Source organism: Alternaria hordeiaustralica (genome assembly GCF_023758085.1).
Source record: "Alternaria hordeiaustralica strain BMP 2776 chromosome Unknown scaffold_1, whole genome shotgun sequence".
Taxonomy (NCBI): Eukaryota; Fungi; Ascomycota; class Dothideomycetes; order Pleosporales; family Pleosporaceae; genus Alternaria; species Alternaria hordeiaustralica.
In genome coordinates, this window is record NW_026056773.1 from 2,789,383 (window position 1) to 2,811,898 (window position 22,516).

The 22,516-nt window shown below is 53.1% G+C and overlaps 6 protein-coding genes across 6 annotated transcripts; 2 read left to right on the forward strand and 4 right to left on the reverse strand.

Annotated features, from left to right (window-relative positions):
* Positions 1-44: 44 nt before the first annotated feature.
* Positions 45-2,661, reverse strand: MON1 (Vacuolar fusion protein mon1; the record flags this gene model as incomplete). The annotated part of the gene is made up of 4 exons (XM_049383513.1): positions 45-288; positions 379-560; positions 1,044-1,915; positions 1,968-2,661. The coding sequence occupies 4 exons, from the start codon at positions 2,659-2,661 to the stop codon at positions 45-47; spliced, it is 1,992 nt and encodes a 663-aa protein (XP_049249031.1).
* Positions 2,662-3,455: 794 nt separating this feature from the next.
* Positions 3,456-4,469, forward strand: J4E84_000879 (uncharacterized protein; the record flags this gene model as incomplete). The annotated part of the gene is made up of 1 exon (XM_049383514.1): positions 3,456-4,469. One exon carries the CDS (start codon positions 3,456-3,458, stop codon positions 4,467-4,469), a length of 1,014 nt encoding a protein of 337 aa, XP_049249032.1.
* A 264-nt stretch (positions 4,470-4,733) lies between these two features.
* Positions 4,734-6,545, reverse strand: J4E84_000880 (uncharacterized protein; the record flags this gene model as incomplete). The annotated part of the gene is made up of 7 exons (XM_049383515.1): positions 4,734-5,353; positions 5,431-5,666; positions 5,726-5,778; positions 5,825-5,937; positions 6,002-6,085; positions 6,133-6,312; positions 6,362-6,545. The coding sequence occupies 7 exons, from the start codon at positions 6,543-6,545 to the stop codon at positions 4,734-4,736; spliced, it is 1,470 nt and encodes a 489-aa protein (XP_049249033.1).
* Positions 6,546-10,327: 3,782 nt separating this feature from the next.
* Positions 10,328-11,206, forward strand: J4E84_000881 (uncharacterized protein; the record flags this gene model as incomplete). Its single annotated transcript, XM_049383516.1, has 1 exon — positions 10,328-11,206. The coding sequence occupies one exon, from the start codon at positions 10,328-10,330 to the stop codon at positions 11,204-11,206; it is 879 nt and encodes a 292-aa protein (XP_049249034.1).
* A 439-nt stretch (positions 11,207-11,645) lies between these two features.
* MCA1 (Ca(2+)-dependent cysteine protease) lies at positions 11,646-13,245 on the reverse strand (the record flags this gene model as incomplete). The annotated part of the gene is made up of 6 exons (XM_049383517.1): positions 11,646-11,671; positions 11,726-11,895; positions 11,959-12,397; positions 12,450-12,915; positions 12,975-13,071; positions 13,121-13,245. The coding sequence occupies 6 exons, from the start codon at positions 13,243-13,245 to the stop codon at positions 11,646-11,648; spliced, it is 1,323 nt and encodes a 440-aa protein (XP_049249035.1).
* A 2,490-nt stretch (positions 13,246-15,735) lies between these two features.
* J4E84_000883 (uncharacterized protein) lies at positions 15,736-20,578 on the reverse strand (the record flags this gene model as incomplete). Its single annotated transcript, XM_049383518.1, has 3 exons — positions 15,736-16,044; positions 16,094-17,826; positions 17,875-20,578. 3 exons carry the CDS (start codon positions 20,576-20,578, stop codon positions 15,736-15,738), a joined length of 4,746 nt encoding a protein of 1,581 aa, XP_049249036.1.
* Positions 20,579-22,516: the final 1,938 nt, after the last annotated feature.

Sequence of the window (22,516 nt, forward strand, 5' to 3'; positions counted from 1 at the left end):
GTATATAAGCTCTACCGATTGTAACACCTTGGGTGGTTGAAATTCTAGAATACAGCACCTCCAATGATGAATACTCTCTCCTCTTCTCGTCGCACCCACTGAATGACCTTATTCGCACTCTGTGCAAGCGCTGCCCTCGACGTATTTGCCGGTGCAACAGCATAAAGCTCAAACAGCGGTGTACTCCACGCTAACGCTATACACGTCGTGTTGGTTTCATGATGCACCTTAAGCGTCGACGGCTTGTTGTGCAGATTACTGTGAAGTTTATTGTACAGGTCGATCAATCTAGAGGAGACGATAGTGTCAGCAAGGCTTCTTGGTATGCATGTGGGGCAGTTGATTGCGAAATCACGTGCCAAGGGTGGGGATACGGACCGTCTCTTCTCCAGATCACCCTCGAAGTAAGGTGTGTAGCTCGGCATGGTAAACTGCACATTACCCCTCGACTTGTACAGAAAGTGCCTCAGCGGACTGCCGGGCACAATGTCTGTACAAGTGGGACGGCCTTGCTGCACAGCTGTGCGTATAGCCTCAATGGATCCATTGCGTTGCAAGCTCTGCGGAAACACCCGTTAGCCCACGAAACATCTACCGAAAGCAATGCTCTTTTGTTAAATAATCCTGGCCATATTGGAACCAAACGAACGGGACCATCGAAGGACCGAAAGGACGCGGTGACCGGGGCAAAGGGAAGGGAATGCGGAATCCGAACGGGAGGATAGGCTAGGACCATCGGAGATGCTGACGTCCGAAGCCGAATCGCAAAGTTGCCCCGTGGGCCTCGTACGGGTATACAATTCGCGCTTACCGGCAATAAACCCATGAGAACCCATGAGCGAACACCGAGAATGAGTCAATTTCGCCTCCGAGCCCGTTCGAGCCCACATCGTTCGACGCATCAATCTTAAGGCACGGGACAACGTCCTGGGGCGGGAAACAGAGGCCATTTGACTAGCATTCCACGCGTCCTCACGTCTCATCCCGGTCCCCCGTGTATTAAGGAGACTTTGCAGTGGAATGTAAAGAAACTGTGAGCTTACCTCGACTAAATCATCCCTCATACGTCTAAGCTCGAAGAAGCTTTCCTTCTCCGCACTGATCAGGAGGACCGCGACCTCGTCGTCGGCTCCATCGCTCGTGCGAGGCCGCTCTTGCATTTGCTCCGTTGGATGTTCGAGATTGAGGAAGCTTACGTACATGTACAAGTAGCCGGTGTTGTTGAACCCTGGCAAGCATAGTGGGATCCAGTTTTCTCCACCCCCAGCCTTGACGCTACCGGCTTCGAAGAGCATGTTGAAGATCAGGTGCAGGTCACCAGGGTGCAGACTATGCTTCTTGGGCCGGACGACGGACACGAGCTTCCCGGATGCGACGAGAAGACCGTAGAGGAGGTTCTCGGAGCGGGTCTTCAAGAGTGTGTTGTTGATGGTGGTGCGATGGGACTTGCGGAGCTTGAGGCACTCGAGAGCGGAGAGCAGTGTCGATGGTGAGCCTCTCGTGAAGCCATCTGCAAGCGCTGATAGTAGTGTCTCTGTTCCTTGCAGCGGTCTGCGAAGATCGTAGTTCGCACGCGCAGCAAACATGCGCTCCATACTAGGAAGCGTGAGAGTGGATAGGATCTGCATGTAGAGTGCCTCGAGCTGTGACCGGAGCTGCGAGTCGCTCTCTGGTAAGCGCGTGATGGCTACCAGATTCAGCGGGCCCTTGGACATGACGACAAAGCGTACGTCCCCTGCTGTGAATCCTCTCAATATATCGTTGGTGGACTGGTAAAAGGATATGATGGTCTGCACGACACCAATGTAGTTCGTGATGAGCTGGTCGTCGCCATGTCGGCTGTAGATGGGCTTGCCGGCACTCGAGAGGATGAGGAAATGCTTCAGTTTTGCGCGCCACTGGTGCATAACGGCTTCTATTGACTACATCAGCGAGGGCTACCTCTAGGTACATGCCGCGTGTCTGACCTTCATTCGACCCGTCCAAGGCCATCTCGTCGACCTCATCGAACTCGCGGCGAAAAGCCTCCTCAAAGTATGGGTCCGGCGGGAACATGCTTTGCGCTTCGGCATCGACGAACTTGTGGCCCAGCGTCCTGAGCAGTGACTTCTCTTGCTCGGACTTCTCTGCCTGGCCCATGACTTCGCCCAGGAGGCTCTCCTGATAGCCTGCCGCCTCTATTGTCGGCGCATAGCTGCGTATACTCGCGCCGTCGTCGGCATCGCTGAGGTTGTGAGCGCCTAGGCTTGCGCCCAAGACGTCGCGTGTCTTGGGTCCCGAGGACGTGGGCGACTCATCTTTCGCGTCGGTCGCGAACGCCTGTGTCCGCGCGACAGACAGCTGTGTGGTGGCTTTTGAGAGGAGTTGGGGTCTCCCAGCGGCCGTAGAGTGCGACGTCGAGGGTCGTGAGAGTAGACCGAGGGCGGGTCGGGGTGGCAGCGGCGGAGGGGTTTCTTCTTTGGTCGCCACCGAGCTGGCAGACGTGCTGCGCGAGAAGTTCCGTATTATGCTGAGAGTTGGATTGGCAAAGTCCTGCTGCTCAATCGGCTCCCCAGTAATCGACTTGGCCGACGCATTGCTGCTCTCCTGCGTGGGTGTGGTGGGCGAGCTGGGTCCCTCAGAGATCGGCGTCTGGGGCTCAGCATTCCCAGTCTCGGCCATCAAGACAGCGGGCGAGGGTCATCTAGACAGCGGCGTCGTGTTTACTATGGCATGGCGCGTCAACAGAGGCGTGCATGTCGCGAAGCTCCGTGATCGTGACGCTTATCCATGTAATCCAACACGCTTGGGCCAATGACGTGGCTGCCCTATCATCGACACTGCACCACTGCATGATCGACTCGCGCTGACCCCGTCTCGCTTCTGCAAAGACATGGGCATGACATGCGCGCAGGAATCCTATTCCTAGCATACCGACACCTCACACTGGTGCGCGTTGCTCACCGGACCCCACAAATAGCTCCCATCTGCCCGTCTCACCTACCTACCCTCCGCTACACTCACGGTTACTTCACCGACAACATCAAGACTTCACAACTTCCATCCTGTTTCTCGCCACGCGCAATCGTGCGCTGACGCATTCTCGCCTCGTCTCGTACTCAGCTGTGCCAGCATAGCTTACTATTCTTAGCTTAACTAGGCGTACAGCATTTCCTCATCCGGTATATCATAGGGCTCGTACAAAGTGTGGTTGGCATCTCAGGCGTAGTGAGAGTAGCGGTATGCATGATGACCTATTATCAGCCTCGTGTTTGGGCGACTTGACGAAAAAGTAAACCAAGTGAGCCAGAACAGAGAGCATCACGCGCCTTCCGCAGTACGGTCTGGGCAGCACGGTGTATTACAGCAAAGGAGTTCTCAGTTTGGTCAAAGCCATCGGACCTCACTCTCGCAAGCAGATTCCCCCAACAGTCCACACCGGCGCCGGTGCTATGTATCGAAGTCCGAATCAGCCGATGCCACACCTCTCAACGACAGACAACGTGACGACAATCAACTATACTCTGGAGTGGCCTCATCTCGAGAACCCCAGCAACACCACCTTTGCCGGACAAACACAAATCGACATTTGTCGATGTCCAAGATCCGATCTTCCCTCGCAAGACAGCAGAGAGCCGGGCCACATCTACACTCGAAGCAAATGCGTCGGCCCCGAAGTCCGCTTCAAAACGAGAAAAGAAGAGCTATGGGTGCTCCAATCTGCCCATGGACCAGTCAACATGTTGCGACCGGCAACAAAAGAAGAAAAGGAGCGCCGCAACCAAGTCCATGAAGATGCCGAGCCGACAGTATACGAACGCCGCAACTTGCTTCTCCTAACAGGGCCGTGCCCGCGCGGACGGTACCAAGCGTTTGCGACTCAAAAGTGGTTAGAAAGCATCGGTCCATCTGCTCGCCAACACGTTAAAAGTCTATCTCTTCTCGTGCAGCCCTACGAGGAAGACTGTTCAGCACAGGCTACCCAAAGAGCATTTGCCGAGCTGGCCAATTACATTCTGGAGCACTTGACCGGATTCAAGACGCTGTGTCTCAACATATGGGATGATGAGATGAGCCTCTGGGGTGCTGCGAGCGAGTTCAGCATCCTTCTACACAGAGATGATGTAAAGATCATAGTCGGGTGTATTTTGTGGAGTGGTGAGACAAGAGAGTACAGCAATGCTAGAGCATTCTTTGAGGCCATGACTACACCGCCACACACGACAAATACGCGGCCATTCAGCAATCAGATCATGGGCGATGACAATGGGGAGGATAGCGCGGATGAGCAAGAAGAAATTCAGGAGGATTCGTCTGATGGACTCGGCACAACAGAGGATGAGATAAGGGATGACGGAGAGCCCAAAGAGACGTCTGGATCTTCACCATTTCTCAAATCCGACACCGAAGACGAGATTGGATCTGAGGATGATTGGACCGACGCAGCTATGAGCCCTATGGAAACTGAGAAAGATTGGCAGATACTATAAACACTCTCTGGGTATTACGTTAGTTGCTATGGCGCGGCAGGAGAAACAAGCCGGGTCAAGTTCCATCGTGACTCTTGGTGCTTGGGCAGCAGCGACGCAGGGAAGGCACGTACAAGGTCCCCTACGAATGCACCGAGAAGAACCCACAATACAGACGAGGTAGCGAACATCTAAACAAAGTGCCAGACGTCTATTTTGAACTGCTACAAGATTGTTCTGATTAACTTTCCACTTTTGTCTCACAAGACATTCGGCATCCCTGCCTCAAGACGTAAGCCTGAACATCGGATGGTCGTCACCCAGATTATCAGCATCCACCTCTTGCAGTCTTCCATCCCTCTCGCCCCTCTCCCTCTTCGCGTTCTCCCATTTGACTAAGAACAAAAGTCCGGTGCAAGCCGCAGCACAAATCCACAACAAACCCAGGCTGGTTCCATATCCCGTCCGAAACCCTGGCAGTTCGCTCTCCAGAAAGATGTTACTCGCCACGACACCTCCCAGGTTACCGAATCCAACTTGCATAGCGGAGCTGACCGAGCGCTTGTAGTGTCCAGACACCAGATTCGACATCCAAGCGAGCACGATGGGCTGAGTGATGAAACCGCCAGGTGTAACGAGAAAGAGGGCAAAGTACTTGACACCAGCTGGGAGGTTTTCTTGGGCGAGAAGCATGATGTAGCCAATTGATGCGACGACGAGCCCGAACATGCAAAACCAATAGCGATGGCGCATGCGATCGCTCAGCCAGGCTGCTGCGACGGCTGCAATGGTTGCCACGATGAATATAGGTATCGAGCGTACTTGGGCGGCAGAAGACGTGTAACCGAGTCCTTTGACGATAGTTGGAGTGAAGATGGAACCAGCAGTGCCGGTATTGACGACTCCTAACAGGTGGAAGCGCATGGTCAGCACGTATCCTACTGCAGATGCTAGGAAATGAGATAGCACTGAGAATACTCACCAAAGTATGCAAGAGTCCCCAGATAGATCTTGGGATCTGAGAAGATTCGCTTCGCAGCTTTCTTGTCCAACCTGTCCATGACAGCATCACCTGTGTCGGCGTTGAGGCGTGCTAGGAGAAGGGTCTTCTCTTCCATGTTCAAGAATCCTGCTTTCTCGGGCCACCCAGGTATCCAAAAATACATGATGACACCGAATGCAACGGTGACGGCACCCTCGATGATGAAAATCCAGCGCCTAAATGGTCGACGAAGTCAGTGTTCGGTTCAAACACGATCATGATGAGGTGTGCTTACCATCCTCCATAGCCTGCGATGCCGTCCATCTTGGCAATAGCGAATGCAAGGAGCTGCGAGAGGTTAGTACGAACTACCGATTGACATATGTATACTTACGCCACCGAATGCTCCAGCGATGATGCTCGCGCTGAAGAAGAGTGTGATACGCCACTGAAGCTCGTAACGCTTGTAATACATCGAGATCAGGTACAGGCATCCAGGAAACAACCCTGAATGTTGGTTCGTGAAGTCAGTAAATGTTGCACCTGCGATTCGTACATGGACAATACTAACCAGCTTCGAAAAGACCTAGCAGAAGGCGCATCGCTAGTAGACCACCAAAGTTGGTGATAAGGCCCATTCCGACTGTCGAAAGGCCTGAGGCTCGTTAGCATGGCACTCACATGTCAATTTGCGCGACTAACCCCAGCAGATCATGATCAGGCTAAGCCATGTCGAAGGCTTCATCTTTTTCAGGATGAGATTTGACGGTACCTCAAAGAGGACATAGGGGACGAAGAATATCGATAAAGCGAGGTTGTAACGATAGGCCAACGGGCCTGTCATGTTCAAGTCCTCGGTCAAGCCTTGGATCTTCGCATTGCCTACGTTCTGTTAGCTCGCAAACACGTTAATAGAGTGGCAGCAACGTACCGATGTTGACACGGTCCAAAAAGGCTAGGAGAAACAGAACAAAGAGAGGCGGAAGAACGCGAAGGTCGCACTTCCGAAGGAGTTTCTTCTCAGCGTACGGGTCGATATGAGTTCCGTATGTATCGTTAAGCACCACGGTCTTATCGTCTGGCACACTCGATGGTTTCATTGTCGAATTCTCCATGGTCGATGTAAGAGTGACGACGACGCTTAATCGGCGTCTGGGCTACAGGATATATAGAGCACGGCGATTTCTGGGATGTAGTCGCCCCGCAGCTGCAGCGTACTACTACCTCAGTAAGGGTTGATGAGGCGTGATTAACAGTAGCCAATTAAACGATATCGTCATTCATCGGCGTGCACACCCGGTGGACGGGCACGGTTCCGCGTTCTGGGGAAGCCTGCGAGGTAGTGGAATAGTGCCGCACGTCTTCCGCTGATCGACAAAGAATATGGGACGGCTTGGGACAGTAGTGACTAACCTCACATGGCTTGAGACGTTGGTAGCCAGGTGAGGCTGGGTAAAAAGCAAGGCAGCGACAAAGTGTAGACATCAGGTACGAGGGTGCGATACGGCAACGCCGCCTTCTACACTCAATAACCATGCACTGCTCTTTCCTGAAATTTCGAGACGTACTAAATTGCGTGTTGGAACTCAATATGCGTGTACCGGATCTGCCACGAAGAGAGTAGTTTCGCAAACGACGCCTATCTCGAGGGAGTATGTCGCTTCAGATGACAGGCCATCCTTCCCAAATGAAAAGTGCCGACGTCGAAGGGTACTTGTAATGACCGATTTTCAAGAAGCAGTTAGGAGTGAGGGCGGTGCCAAGTGACAGTGACGCCATCCGGTGAGGATTAAGTTGACATTGAAACTTAAAAACGCAAGCACGACCGGAACTCCAGAAAGTGTATGTGCGAGCTCGGGAGATATCGACATCATCCCACCGAGGTTTGGAAAGAGATGATACACGTGTTAGAAGTAAGCACGTTCGAAGTCTACATCACCTCAAGATGTTGTAGGTCGCATTGCATTAATACTCTAGTATTAGGGTAATGTTGTCTAATCTTTGTTATAATTTTATTTAAATCTAACAACTTATTCCTTTATTTCTTGCAGCAATATATATTATAAGATTACGCCTGCTAAAGCCTTTCTTATTATTATTATTTACTACTACTACTACTATCCTTAATACTAGAAGCTAGCTTTTCTTAGTATAGCTACTATCTACTTAATATTTCTTTTGCTAAATAACTAATCTAGAAAGACTTTCTCTTTCTCTTTTATCTTAATCTTAAACCTAAGCTTCTATATTAAGTTTTTTAGCCTATTATATTAGTAATTAATATAGTATCTTGCTAGCGCTATATCTCTATAGTTAAGTTTAATTACTTTAAGAAGAAACTAATATTCTAGTAGTATAATTTTAAGAGCCTACTAAGTAGTTACCTAGAACTAGACTTTCTTACTATTATAATAGTTATTAAGGTCTCTTAGACTAGTAAGTATAATAGCTTTATAGCTATTTCTAATTAGCTTAAGAGTATAGAGAAGGCGTAGTAGAAAGAGCTTATTCTATAAGTATAGCTTTATAGTTTTAATGCTATTTCTTAATAAAATAATAAGCCTATAAGTATAGTTTAGAGAAGTAGAGTATACGCTAATATAGAAGTAACTATTAAAAGTAGCTATTTTAAATCTTTAGAGTTAGTAAGAGTAGTATAATAAGATAAAGTACTAACTTAGAGTTCTAGGTAATAGAGTATAAGAGAAAGAAGTAGAGATTAAAATAGTAGCATTTTAATATAAAGTACGTTTACAGACTTTTCTTTTACTACTATAACTAAATTCTATAGCTTTAGTTATATTTTTAGGCCTAAAAGAGCTTATAAAGTTTTATAGTTCTTATTATAGAGGTGTCTTCTAGCAATTTAATAATTTTTTTATTTATAGCTTGTCTCTAAGCTAAAAGGCCTAAGACTATTAGTAAAGCCTCTTATAACCTGTAAGTAGGCGGAGGGCCTATTTTTTTGTAAATTTACTTGTAGAAGAAAGCGTTTAAGCTAGAAATATTCGTGTATTTAACAAAATTCAAAATTTAAGATGTTGTAAACTCTTGGTCTTATATTAACGTAGGCTGCAGCCCAACTCCTCGGCTTCCCTTTGTGTAAGGTGATGCCAGAATGCTGGTCATGAACTCCGTTGTGCGCGCGAAAGTCGTGTCGGCAAACCATGCGAGGATGATGCAGCAATGGAGCAAACAGCGATATTGCGAGCCACTCTCTAGAATCCTGTGATTGATTCTCGAATGCTATCTGCGAGGACTGAAGGCATGGTGATGTTGTGATGCCCACCTGGTGTTGCCGGTGCACACCTGGGCAAGCCTCGTCACGCTACCACTAGCGCGAAATCCCGCTCGCTTACGAGCTGCACCACACCTGGGCACAGCAAATTCGTTCCCCGACATCAGCTCTTCGACAATACCACACAGCCAAATCGACATCCACAACCGTCGCCATGGCCAGTACGTTGACGGTAGCTCACGACTTACATGGCTAGGATACTAACGGAGCTGCGCAGAATCCAAGAACTCGTCCCAGCACAACCAGTCCAAGAAGAACCACCGTAACGGGTACGCATCACCCTCCTCCATCGCACGCGCCATTGTCCCGCAGACGAAGCATCTACAACGCGAAGAACTATGGATATCTATATGAGAACAAAAGCTGATGCAATGGCAACACAGTATCAAGAAGCCCAAGACCCACCGTTACCCCTCGCTCAAGGGAACCGACCCCAAGTTCAGGAGGAACCACAGGCATGCTCTTCACGGCACCATGCGCGCTCTGGTGCGTACCAACACCTCACCGTCCCACGGGAACACGGCCCGCTAACAAACACACAGAAGGAGGTCAAGGAGGGCAAGCGCGACTCGGCATAAAGGACGATACGATCACGAGCGAGCGACGATGGCGGTTTTCGATTCCTTTATGAGACATCTGGTCGGCGTCAATGGCATTCGGACTTTCTATGACAGCTTCGAGCTCGAGGGATTGGAGCACGCGGCTTCACGCCTACTGCAGGCATGGAATGCGGCAATGAAACAAGTCGAAAAGTCAGGTCGGTTCCACCAGCGCGCGACTGTCCAAGTGATGTGTTAGGCTGTTCGATCGTTCGCAACGAGTGCAGGTAAGTCAGAGAGACCAACGAGGTGCAAACCTCAACCCAGCCATTAGTGTGTACAGCAACAGAGCTCTTCCATGCTCGACCTGCTGAAGGAAAATCTATCGTGGCAAGAACAAGCACCCCCATCATTACCAAACACACGACCTTCTACCCCGTAAGGTACGTGTGCATGAAGATGGGGTTACATACCAACTGTTGAATCAGTGCTTTGGACTTTCGGTGCATCTTCTAGAGAGTTGTGCAGTCAGTACATCGTGAGATAGCATACATCTATGTGTATTTCAATCAATGACACTATGCTATCCAGATTGTGCGTATCCTTTTACTCCATGACGCTTCCTAGACATACTACTTGATGAACCGACGGGGTTGTTACTGGAACCTTGACACTTCCCTCTACAGTCTGCGACCGCGACGCCCCAGTCTCTCACCATGCCAATCTTCCTGAACTGGTGCGAAGGCGTCTGCATTCACTAGACATCGATAAGACGCTTCTTGACACTGTCACACGTCTCTCCGCGGAGGTAAGTCAGCCGAGGCGTTCCCGTTCCTGACGTTGCTGCACAGCCCTGTCGTTGCCCGATTAGCTAGCAGCCCTACACCCCGGATTCATCCGTCATATCTACCCGTCTTCTATTGCAAGACTCTTGTGTTCCCAACGCTTCCTTCTGCGCCATTCACTTCTTCCCGCCTTCTAGTTCTCTCCAACCCAGCCCACGCGTCTCGGCCTCCACCCACTCGCTCCGGTCGAACGTCACCGCCCCCACCATCCCACCATGGCTACCCAAGCGCACTGCGCCTTCTGCTTCGAAACGCTCGTCGCAAGCCTCGAGAAGCGCCCTGCCCTAACGCTCGCTCAAGTCGAACACCTCTGGGCAAAGTACAACACCGAGCCTACCACAACCTCCGAGCTTGAAGACGAGACCGAAGCGGAAGAAGCAGACCAGGCCGCCGCACAGGTAGATGGCTCCCACAAAACACCCGCGATATCGCGTATCCTCGCCTCCCCACCCTCGTCCGCGAGCTCGTCAAGCCGGCAAAGCGCGAATTCGACGCCCAGTGGTCTAAGCAGCGAGACACCAAGTAGCATCACAAGCCAGAGTAGCAGCACTACAAACCTGGTCGATAAGGAGGAAGAGGCAGAAGAGCATCCCTTGTTCGTAACATGGAACACCGTGTCTGGCTCCGGCGAGAAGCGACTTCGAGGCTGCATCGGAACCTTTTCAGCCCAGCCCCTCACCACGGGACTTTCGTCCTACGCGCTCACAGCCGCCTTCGACGACACGCGTTTTTCGCCCATCGGCACACGCGAACTACCTACACTCTCCTGCGCGGTCACGCTCCTCACAGACTTTGAGACCGTGGACGATGTTATGGATTGGGAGATTGGCACACATGGCTTGCGGATTAGCTTCCAGGAAAAGGGTAGGCGATATGGGAGCACGTATCTGCCTGATGTGGCGAGCGAGCAGGGGTGGACGAAGGAAGAGGCGTTGGTTAGTTTGATGCGGAAGGCGGGGTGGAGTGGCAAGAAGGCGGATTGGAACAAGGTTGCGTTGAAGGTCACGAGATATCAGGGTAAGAAGGTAGCGTTGAGCTGGGGCGAGTGGAGGAGTTGGAGGGATTGGGTTGATGAGGAGATTGCGGATGTCTAGGTGTGGGAGGTGAACTGCTTTAGCTCTTCGTGATTATATTACAGAAATCTACGGATGGAAGGATTCATCATGATTAACGATGATAGTGGATAGCAGTGGTGCTACAGCAGGGATATACGTCGACGGACGCGATAGACAACAAAGTTCGATACCCCTTGATAATGAATAACGACTTCTTTTACTCCAGTCGGACTCTCCAATAGCTACAGCAAGTGCTGGTTGACACACTACCGTCGTGTCGCGTGCCCAAGTATATACAGAGGAACTCGTATACACAATCGTCAGTCATCCGTTTTGGTAGCAACCACGCTTTCCTTAACCAAGGATGTATGTGTCATGGTATCATCCATTCGTTCAGTCCAAAGGCCCCTGTATGCAAATACCGAACCCTAGCCCATATCATCTTACAACAATTCGTCTTCGTTCCACAATCATACGTTTACATAACGTACAACAGGTCCGTATCTACTCCAGTTAGCTTGTCGTTCGTGCTGACAGCAAGGTAGAGAAAAGGCTTACTCAACGGATGGCTGCAGCTCAGCTGAGGCTTCTGTTGATATTTGCCCTCCAGCTCATCACGAATACTGTTGAGCAGTTGTACATAGCTCTGATTCGGGTTCTTGCGCAGCGAAGAGATGAAAGCCCACGACATGGCTCCGGTAGCTTCACCACCGATACTTGCGTCGGCCCTGTTGTTCCCCCATATCAGTATTGTCCATGTCAAGTCAAGAATCAGTCGGTAGAAAACTTACGAGGTCTGTGTGTCCTTGGATCCACTCCACATGATCACATCCGCAGGGCTAGTCTTTGTTCGCAGGTTCTTCTTGTACACTTCGTCGCCATTGATCGCCTTCTTAAACAGACTTGTGGCACCACCAATCATGCTGCCGATATCGCCGCGTGCGTAACTCGACACGATACCCAGTAGACCCTGGCCAGCCTCCTTCGCCAGGTTGGGCTCCTTGAGCACACCCTGGGTGGAATAGATATAAGGCAGATCGAGGGCGGAGCCGGAGTGGCAGGAATCGAAAATGGCGGTTAATCGCACACCGGGCTGGAGGGGTGCGACCATGATACGGTGCATCTCATCGTCGACAATGTGGCCGGCGGTGCGGAAGTCAACTGGGTAGACTACTTCGTCGTAGCCATCATCTTCGTCTCCGTCGAGGTCTTTGGTCTGGCCACCGTGCCCTGGTTCAAGTTAGTAGTCTGACAGTATGCTTGTGTATGAGGGAAGACGCACCTGAGTAGTGGAAGAACAGCGAGTCGTTTGGTCTTGCGTCCTTGACCAGCCAGTGCATCGCCCGTAGAATATTCGCCTTGGTCGGCTGGCTCATGGGGTTCTGCTGGTCGTCGGTCAAAGTGACCATGTCCTCCCTCTTATAGCCAAAGAACTCGTTCAAGTAGGTGCTCATGTTCTTCACATCGTTGATGCAACCACGAAGCTGACCTCGTTGGCCGAAATAGTTGATTCCAATAAGCAATGCTTTCCGCCGACCGTTACACGCTGAGTATTGGAACGAGTAGCCGTTGGGTGCGCCGTGACCGAAGTTCTGTGCGCCGGATGGTGGGGGTGGAGGAGCGTTGTGGTTTCCGTGTGTCCACTGGTTGCTGCCAGCTGTGGGCATCATGCCTGGACGAGGAGGCTGTTGTGGTTGTTGCGGAGGTGGCGGTCCATAGTTGCCGTACTGCTGTGGTGGTGGCGGGCCCTAAGCATGTCAGTCATCAATTCCGCGAGCGGTTGCTTCTCAGCATGCCATGTGCATACCTGATTGTATCCATACTGTTGAGGCGGCGGCGTAGGTTGGCCGTAGTTGTTGTTGAAGGGCGGTTGCGGGCTCTGGTATCCGTATTGTTGTGGAGGTCTGGTATTCGTCAGCACCGGTCAAGCTTTGCACGTCATTGTCTACTCACGGAGCGCCGTATTGTTGCTGTGGAGGAGGGTATCCTTGGGGAGGTGGAGCACCATAGTTGTTCTGAGGCGGCGGCGCGCCGTAGCCACCGCCACCGTGGTATTGCTGGCCAGGATAGTAGGACATGTCGAGTTGCGATGTGCGATTGCTGTCGAGGTTTCCTCAAGTGTCCGCGCGTACTGGCAGAGATGCCGGATAGCCGTGGATGATGATGCCCAGATCGCCGTCTGCGAGCGCGCTCTTCAATGCTTCAAATAGGAATCGTGGCGCAAGTGTCGAGGTGAAGTAATAGAATGTCGTAGGGTGCACGAAGAAAGCTGTAGTCGGTCCCGTTATAGAGTGCGGCTGACGGTGCGTCGGTAACGTCGAGAGATGTGGTAGTAGCGCGGGGTCTGGCAAGGATGGCTAGGGCTGAGCTCGGACAAAGCTATGGGTGCTAAGCTCCGAAACTCGTGGGCCAACTTTCTAACCTCACAGTCCCGACGTCTGAATCTAGAAGAGCAAACCACGAGAATAGGCAAGATGCGTGACGATCTCCTGGAGAAATAGGAAATCGAGTCAATTCAGGGGGCTACCGGATGGGAATGGGCCGTTGCGGAGATAAAAGAAAAACGGAAACGCCTGTCCAGAGAGTCTGGATGGCGGGTCGAAGGCGCATGGCGCATGGTTTGTGCCCATGTTCCTCGTGGTCTACTGTACGATGCGGCTTGCATGCCGCTATGCAAACCTACTGTAGCAGCCTACTGTGTAGATGCATCGTCCTTCGGCATTGCGTCCGCAGTCGAGCTACTCATGCGCTAGAAACACTGTACAACGGCGACTACAACGCAGACGCTTGTCCGTCATGGTCCATCCTATGTTTGCTACATCAATTGGGTAATACACGCTACATGCCTCCTCCAAGACATTTCGTCCACCTCATTTCCACAACTACCTACGTGTCTCCTCCTATGCAAGACGAGACCCCAGTGCCGAGTCTCCCGTCGCTTCTGCCCTCTCATTCGTCTAACGCCCGGCACGCTCAATCTGTCCGTCTTCTTCCCGTCTGCTTTCCGCAATTTGTGACATGGGGGCGTGTGGGATGCCACGATGCCGGCGAGGTACAAGGCTAGTTAGCTCGTCCGGTCTCGTACGCGAGACGGCAACACCGACGATCTCCAGGACCGGGGTCCAACTAGGTGCAGATCTGTTTCCTGAGAGCTGGACTGGTCTAACGCTGTTCTACAGCGCGTGCTTTGGAGAGAGAGTTCGCGATGCTTTCGGCGGTTTACGTGCTGTTGCTTTTGCTTTTTTCAGTTCCGATTAACGTTCGTAAATATGTTTACACAAAGGTTTCCTATCAAACGTAGACCCCCATCCATCGAGACCAAAACCCCAACCCGCTCCGAGATCAAACGGCCCTTACCCATTCCCTACTCACCCAAGTCTTTCTTTCAGCCCTGTATCGTCCCTGGCCAGATCAAAAAGACGGCACCATGCACCCCACCGAATGGGGCGTGCAACGCGAAGGGTGTACGAGATCACTTGGCTACATACCTAACACCCTGTCTTCAGCGCTTCCCAATTCGACCCATACCCCTCTACGCGATCCCACCTTGATGCACTGTACGCATCTGCAAGAAACCTTTCTGGCATCCTTCTGTCCAATTCGGTCCTTACATCAGAGCGGCGCTGCTTGTAAAGGCTGGCGCTAAGAGAGTCTAGCCCTTCCTGTGGCTTGCGCAGGACACCGCACGCCGACAGTGAGGGCCGATGGTAATTGGTCCTCAATCCACGATGGTTGGAAGGGGAGGAGGGCCGGTGTATGCATTAGGCGCAACGCTGTTGGAGTTTCACAGCGCGCTGGAGTTTCTAGCTGCAGTGGTGGTGAGCAGTGGGCGCAATGGGCTTCTTCGAATGGCATCATATAGGTCTTGGTGGTGGCTATGGGGTTACATTGACTGGTAGGCTGTGGTAAATCGAGCTATCGTAGCCTTATGAGTAGTCTAGGGCTGCGGTGTGCAGGATAGCTGAAGGTGATGTAACGACATGCTCATGCAAGCTGTGCGATGAACGAAACGTGCGTCTTCTCCCAGCTATCATGCACGTAACGGCGATGCACCAGGAATAGATGCGCGCGGTGATGTCAAGAGTGTCATGGGAAGATAGCGTTCAAAGTATGCTATTCGAGAACATGGGGTATAATATTCGAACAATCGCTTCTTCATCGTGCTCTCCCGCCCAGTCTAAGGATGAAATAATGAAGAGCGAGCTCCGTCCCAAAGTAACCATATAGATCATCAATCTTCCCGAGCTTGATAATGACTAGATGCGAATATAATCGTACAGAGTGAAGTCCGATTCAAAAGACTCTTGGGGTGGTCGTACGTGTTCGTTCGAAAGAAGAAGGGACGAGAAAGAAAAAACCGAGGAAATTGCTGGAGACGCCAAACGTGAGAACTTCGTACAGATTACAATAGGTATAACAGTGCGTCAAGCCACCGAGTGCGGACGCTGTCTTAGGCTCGGTTTCGACGAATGAAGCAGACGCAAACGCCGTATCGTGCGCTTTAAGGGGGTAACTATTCGTAACAAAGAAATCAATCGTCAGTGTACGCCAAAATAAAAAGTCGGCGATCATGGATGTAAAAGGAAAGCTGCTGGTAGAGCAGGGTTCGGGATGGTCTTGGATAGAGCAGGCTCGGAAGCTTGGATCGCACCATCATCTTCAGTGTTCTTTGCACTGGCTTCTGCTTCCTTCTCTGCCTCCTCGAGCTCTTGCTGTTCACGAGCTTCGCGCTCGGCGTAGATCTTTTGCTTCTGCGCTTGCGCAGTTGCCAGAGTGTCGATATAGGTGCGGAACTTGACAATCTCACGAAGGAGGTACTGCGACTTGCGCTCCCAGTTCGCCATGGCCTTCTGTGCATTAGGGTGGCGAGGGGAGAACTAAAAATATGTTAGTGACGTTCATGTATAGTCGAGGGGTAATTCTTACGGCAATGAGTAACGGCGCTCTCAGTTCGTTGTGGTGCGAGAGCTCGTTCTCAATGTTCTTAACATAGTCGGTAAGGGCCCTCAGCTGGTCCACTTCCATCAGGGTACTAGCCATCATGCTGGACGCTGGTGGGCTCCAGTCAGATAGGGTGACCTTGTCACCGGGAAGTCTGGCCTTGGGCGTGCCGGTGGCATGGTCCATCGAACTACGAAGGGAGCTTGTGACACTGGGACGGGGCATGTGACCTTGTACAGATGGTGCGCTGTCCTGTCGGATCAGAGCTGGGTTGATGACGTTCTCGCCCCAACCATACTCCATGCTGCTGACTCCACCCATTAGAGGCTCTTTCGAGAGACGAGCGGACCAGTAGTTGACGGTGCACACGAACTCCCGGCAAATGTCTGGTGTACCGACCTGGAAGAGATGGACAGCACCTGTAGGTAGCGACAGCGCGAAAACGTGAGGCCTGGTCTTCGAGTATCCTGGGGGAGGTAGAGCGCTGGCGATTGTCTGTCGAAGTGGGAAACTGTCCAGGGCTTCCGCATTGTCCATCCAGTTGCCGCCTCCTACAACACCGCCCACAGACGGCCGCAGTTTACTCTTCTGTCGAACAGACTTGGAGTTCATGCTGAAAGAGAACAGACGCATGCAGCCCTTCTCAACAACAGCGAAGCACTCATTCCAGGCTCGATCCTTTGCTTTCCTATCCACCGAATCAAGGTGTCGCTTGTGCTTGAGAATACCTTCCTTGGCCCAGGGTGCTCCAACAAGCTCGAGCGTCTCGTCTTCCAACAGGGGGGCGACGCGGGAGAACTCTTCGTCGCTGGCAATAGTCATACCTTCCTCGCGAATGATAGCTTGACTGAGAGCATTGGCAAAGCCGATGGCCTGTTGATAGTCGCCAGTTGCAAAGTGCGAGCCAAGAGAGTCGACCGACATTGATGTGCCCGTCTTGCCGTAAGAGTAGCGACTCCAAGAGCTAGATCCAGCAGGGCTCCACACTGATCCGTCGTCCAGGCTAGTACGACTTGATGCTACAGTAGACGAAGGGTACAATCTTTGCTTTGAGCGGTTCTTAGAGGCCCAACGACTGCCCACGTTTCGGAAGTCGTTCTGTGACCGACCACGGTAGCTGGTATTGTCTGAAGGTGCTTTGCTTAGCACACTGGGAGTGCGTCGTAGCATGTTGCTAACGGAGAGATTGTTAGATGAAGGCTGGTGATGGACAACAGGCTCAGAAGATCCGTGGAGAGGCAAGCGTTGCTTGCGGATAGAATCGTAGAACTCTTTGAGCACAGTTTCGATCTGGAACTCCCATCCCCGCATGGGGCCATTGTATGGTGAGTTGACGAGGGTGTTGGACTCTGACACTGCAGAGTCAAAGGAGAGCAGACCCTCTGAGCCACTCCTAGCAGGAGGGCGAATCGAGAGACGACTGCGGGTTTTCCTAGCCTCCACAGGCTCTTCCTCGTCCGCTGGAAATGTGGTGGCTTCGGCGCCTGGAGAGTTGGGTTCTGATTTGTCGTTCCACGGGAGAGAGGGTCTTCGGAAGTGGGCGTGTTGCGGCTTCAGTGTCTCCTCTCCTGCAGCCTTGACCGAATCTTGACATACGCGGGTGACGGTCGGGAGCGTGTTGCGGACGAACTGACTGCGTGTCATTCTCGACTCGATGTCGGCCAAGTGAAGGTCTGTGTTGAGGAGCAGGATGGAATAGCAAATCGTATGCACAACATCTGCAGTGGATTAGCTTACTATATTGTCTCGTCGAAGTGAACACTTACCGACTGCCTTGAAGCCATGGCTGCTGTTACATTCACACCAACGCTCCGAAAGACTCATGAGGATGCGATCAACCTGCTGCGTCTCGGCCTTGAGAATGATTTTGCCACAAAGGTCACGCATGGCGGCGAGGATATTCATGCCTGTCCAGTCAAAGAGGTCCATGAAGGCCTTTCGCATGCGTGTGCTGGACAGGGTGACATCTCCCAGCAGGGCGGCTGCTTGAGCCTTCAGACTGGAGGAATCATCACCGCTGTAGATCTGGAATGCGCGTTCGCGCTCAGCATCGGTAGGCTCGCTATGCATCGATCGGTCCTCGACAATGGCGGGCATGGTGTCAGATTCGCGACTTTCAACTTGCACGATAGGCAGGCTCGTAGCAGAGTGGAAAACGTCATTAGGTGAAGTTGGAGTATTGGCGTCTGGCGAAACCTTGTCGAGTGACTGCTGGGACGATCGCGCGCCTTCCAAGGGTAGCTTGAGATCGTCAGAAGTGTCTCCAAGCGTGTCTGGTAGAGTGGTGTCGAGCCACACACGCTTCGCCGCTGGGCTCTTGCCGTTGGTAAGATGTACCTTGTCGGTTGATTCGGTGATGACCCAACCTTCGTCTTCAACCTCCGAAGCAGATTGTGACACTGACCCGCTCCTAGAGGTTGGGTTGTTGAGAGGTGACAGAAGCTCAGCCCGGTGATCGCCAGATGGCTTGCGGTTGCTTTTTCCATCAGATTGTCTGAGTGATGAGGGAGTGGGTCCTGTGCTTGGCCTCCGTGCTTCTTCGGTACCACTGTATTCTCCCGTTGGTGTTGCACGACCACTGCGGTCCTCATTGCCGCTGCTATCCGCAAGGAAGGTGTCTTCTTGCTGATTTTGGGCAACAGATTTTGCGTGCTTCAATTTCAACTTCAACTTCGGACTGCCTGTGTTGTTCGTCTCAGAAACCTTCAGTTTCCCTCCTCGTGAAGCAGGCGGCGTCTGGTCATCCCCACGCGAAGTTGGCTTGATCGTGCGGACTGTTGCATCTTTGTGTGGTTTATAGTTTGGTGAGAATCCATTCGTGGAAGCGTCGCCCGACTGCTCATCTCGCGCGTCGACGGGTCTCTCAACGGCGCGCCCTGCATCGTTCAAATAAGGGTTCATCACTTGGCGCAGACTACTAACTCCGGGGCTGGGTTGTGGCGGAAGGACCGGTCTGTTTGGTTGAGGGATCTCGAGAGCGGCAACTGGAGGTTTTGTGTTTTCGGATATCGACTTCTTCCGGCGGCGGAAGAATGATGATGGCTTCTTGCCCAATGTGGGGGGCTGCAATGCCTGGCCATCTCCATGCGAAGAATTGGCGGTTTGAGGGGCTTTTGGTAACGATTTTATTTGCGTAGCAATGTGACTGCTGTTGTTGGGGGTAGTGCGGGGTCGTGCGGCAGAGTACATGGAGTTCACATCAGCCGTCTGTGGTTTGGTAGAGACGGGTGTTGAAGCTTCTTGCGACAACGTCGGTAGGCCTGTGGGGGTTGGGAGGGGTGATGAAGCTTTGGAGGAGCCTCCGCCAAAGACACGTCGGAAGAAGCCAGGCTTGGGCGCGGCTGGGGTTTGCACAGGGAACAGGGGACTTCTCGCGGCCACAGACGGTGAGGGAGCGGACGGGTCATGCCATGATGGCACAGGAGGCAACTCCCGCAAGGTGCTGGCGTTGACAAACTCCTGCGCCTGGGCTCTCATGCTTGGTCCAGGCTGGCTCTTGTTCTTGCGCAGCGTCCTGTAGCTTGTGTTGGAACGCACGCTGCCTCTCCGGCCAGGTCTCGGTCCTTGTGGCGCGGCGAAGGCTGGTTGCGGAGGTAGAGCGAGGGGAGATTGCGGTGGTTCCTGGACCCTTCGAGGGCCAGCCGGGATGGTGGGCTCGGGAGCGGCATCGTATTCATCGGGATAGTTTTGATAGGCAACCCTGCCACGGTCCAAGACAGATTCAACTCTGAGAGGTGAGACTCTTCCCCGGTCGCTTGCATTGCTATGGTCGAAACTGGCTGAGCGCTTCCCAAATCCAAGACGCTGGTTGCCCAAAATGCCAGACTGGCCAAAGTCCATGCTCGAGGAGCCGCTGCCCATGCTGCCCTTCTTGTTGCCGCCTCTCAGATGGCCCGCCTGTGGGAGCTGGCCATACTGGCCGGTGCCTTGGCGGCCCGTGTACATGTCCCGCGTGCTTCCCTTCCTGTGAATTGGCGAACCGATGTTATTGCTGCTGTTACTTCGCCGTGCGCGCGAGTGGTGGACTGTGTACCGAGAGTGCTCGTCGGGGTTGAGGTCATAGTCGGAGGAGCGTGACGAGGCGTAGGTGTGGCCGCGATGGCGGGCGCCGGGCGGGCGGTACGAGTTGTCCCTGAGGAAGAAGTCGTCTTCGGCGTAGTTGTTGTACTGGGGCCCTGAGCTGCCGCCGAACAGGTTGCCCGTGGAGAATTGGTCGAGCGAGAGCAGCATGTTGTCGACGACAGAGTCTCTCACGTTACCCCCCTCGGCGAAGGAGAGGTCGTGCGAGTCCCGGAGCGGATCGTGCTTGGAGGAGTCGTTGTAGCGGTCTACGGGCGTGGCATCGTCGAAGAAGGTCTCCTGCTTGGGCGGGTTGGTGTTGAGGGCTCGCATAGACCCGTTCGGTCGGAAGGTCCTCGAGGAGCCGGTGGGCGTGGAGGGACGGCCCTCGTGCTGTGAGTAATCCGCCATGGTGATGGGCGCTGTGTGAGGGTGAGCGTCGAGTACCTTCCCACACTGGGGCGCAGGAGCATTCTCCGGAAAGCCCAGACAGGTCGCGGAGGGCTATGCAGGAGCAATTGAGCAGCGTGCCGTGACTGCAGACGGCACGGACAGGTGACGGAGGTGGTCAATGGCGCGATGCTGCTTGGGCGCGCCGTTCCTCAGCCTGGGAAGCCAGCGGCTTGCGGCAGAACGATGCTAGGGGTGAGGTAAGGCGTCTCGCAGTCGCTTTCGCATGACACGCGCAGGCGGCGGAGGCTCTAAACTCAGTTTACGAGAGGGTTGCGGGGCTTCAGGGGTTCCAAACGACGATGGTGGTCGTGTTGCAGGACGAGGCCAAGAGGAGCCACGCGCGAGCACTAGGTGCGGATCTCCACCAGATATGGGGGCAGGCCTCAGTCCCCAGGCAATGATCTGAGGACAGGAGGGCAGGAGGGAGGGCAGCAGACGCCGTCGCGGTCGCACGACGCGTTCGGGGCAGAGAAGCGTTGCTGGCTGCGTGCCCGAATGCAGGAGAAGGGCAGCTAGCAACTTTTGAGATGCCGGTGCAGGACATCCCAAACTTTGTCGTGGCACCCCTGCACGCCCACGACCGAAGCATCCAACACGGTCGCGCCTGCGAGTCAACACGTCTTGGTCCCCGCGCCCGGACCAGCCCTGTGTGCGCCTGCCTCCTGGTCGCGCCCATGAAACGCTGCCGTGTACCACCAGCCATTGGCATCCTGCAGCCACACGGCAAATCAGGAACCCCAAGCACTGTTCACTTGTTCACTAACGCGGTTCCGTCAATAGGGTGACCCCCGGCCTGTTCCTGTTCCCATTGCCTCTTAAAACGTTCGGTATACCCATAGCGACCTGACACAAAGGCGCTCCAGCACGCGTTGATAGGCCCGCAACCGGCTGGAGTAATTATCAGTGACTATCCAGCAGCAATTGTGCAGACGGACGCTCGGCTCGTCAATTAAAAAGGTACAAGTCCCGGGGGCTGCTGCACGGCGTAAGACCACGGGTCGCGCCTCCTGCGGGCAATCCACAACTCCGCTTTCCTGCATATCTTGCTCTTCGTCCACCACCCCTCCGGTGGAGAAATGCATTGCTGGACTTGCTTTTGCCCAACGGCACCATTCACCACCCCCTGAATCCGCGAGCGCCAACTCATCCCGACCTTATTCCTGCCCACGCTGGTATTAACACGTCGCTGCCAGACCCGCCATCGCAACTGCCTCATGGACACGTTGTACTGCAATTCTCGCTTAGTGCTCATATCTCCGAGCCCGCAGATGCGTCACCAGAAATCTTCCGTACACAGGGAACACCCCTCCACAACCCTCCACCGCCTGAGATCCTGACATCGCGACCTTCTGATCTTGGGCACCCGCTCCGATAACATGTCATGTCATTCATACTTTGAGTAATCCAGAAATCTGCGACCGCAGTCGGAGTCAAAGGCGCACTCAATTCACGTAGCGTGACCATACCCGGGATGCGCACTTTCCTTTGTCGCTCCGGCTATACACGCTGCAGTGTTCCAATATACCAAGACCGGACCTGCATACGGAGCCACCCCTCAGTCGCCTATCGCGCTTGCCCAGCCATGCATCATCACTCACTTTCAATAGCCCCTGCTACCAGATCTCTTGTTTTTCGCAACCTAACCTTGCCGCGCCGTGTTCAAACACTCGAGGAAGGCCCGACGATAAGCCATCGTCCTAGATAGCCGAAACTCTATACTCTCCACGATCGCCCGTTGGTATTCGCGCCACCACCAACAAATCTGGCACAAAATGCCCACGGCTTTCACATGTCAAGTTGCGAGTGCTTCTTCGTCTAGCGGCACACCTGCGCCGCCGCAGCGCGAACCCTATACTTGGCAGTTTATAGTGCGAACAGCAAGGGGGATTGACAGTG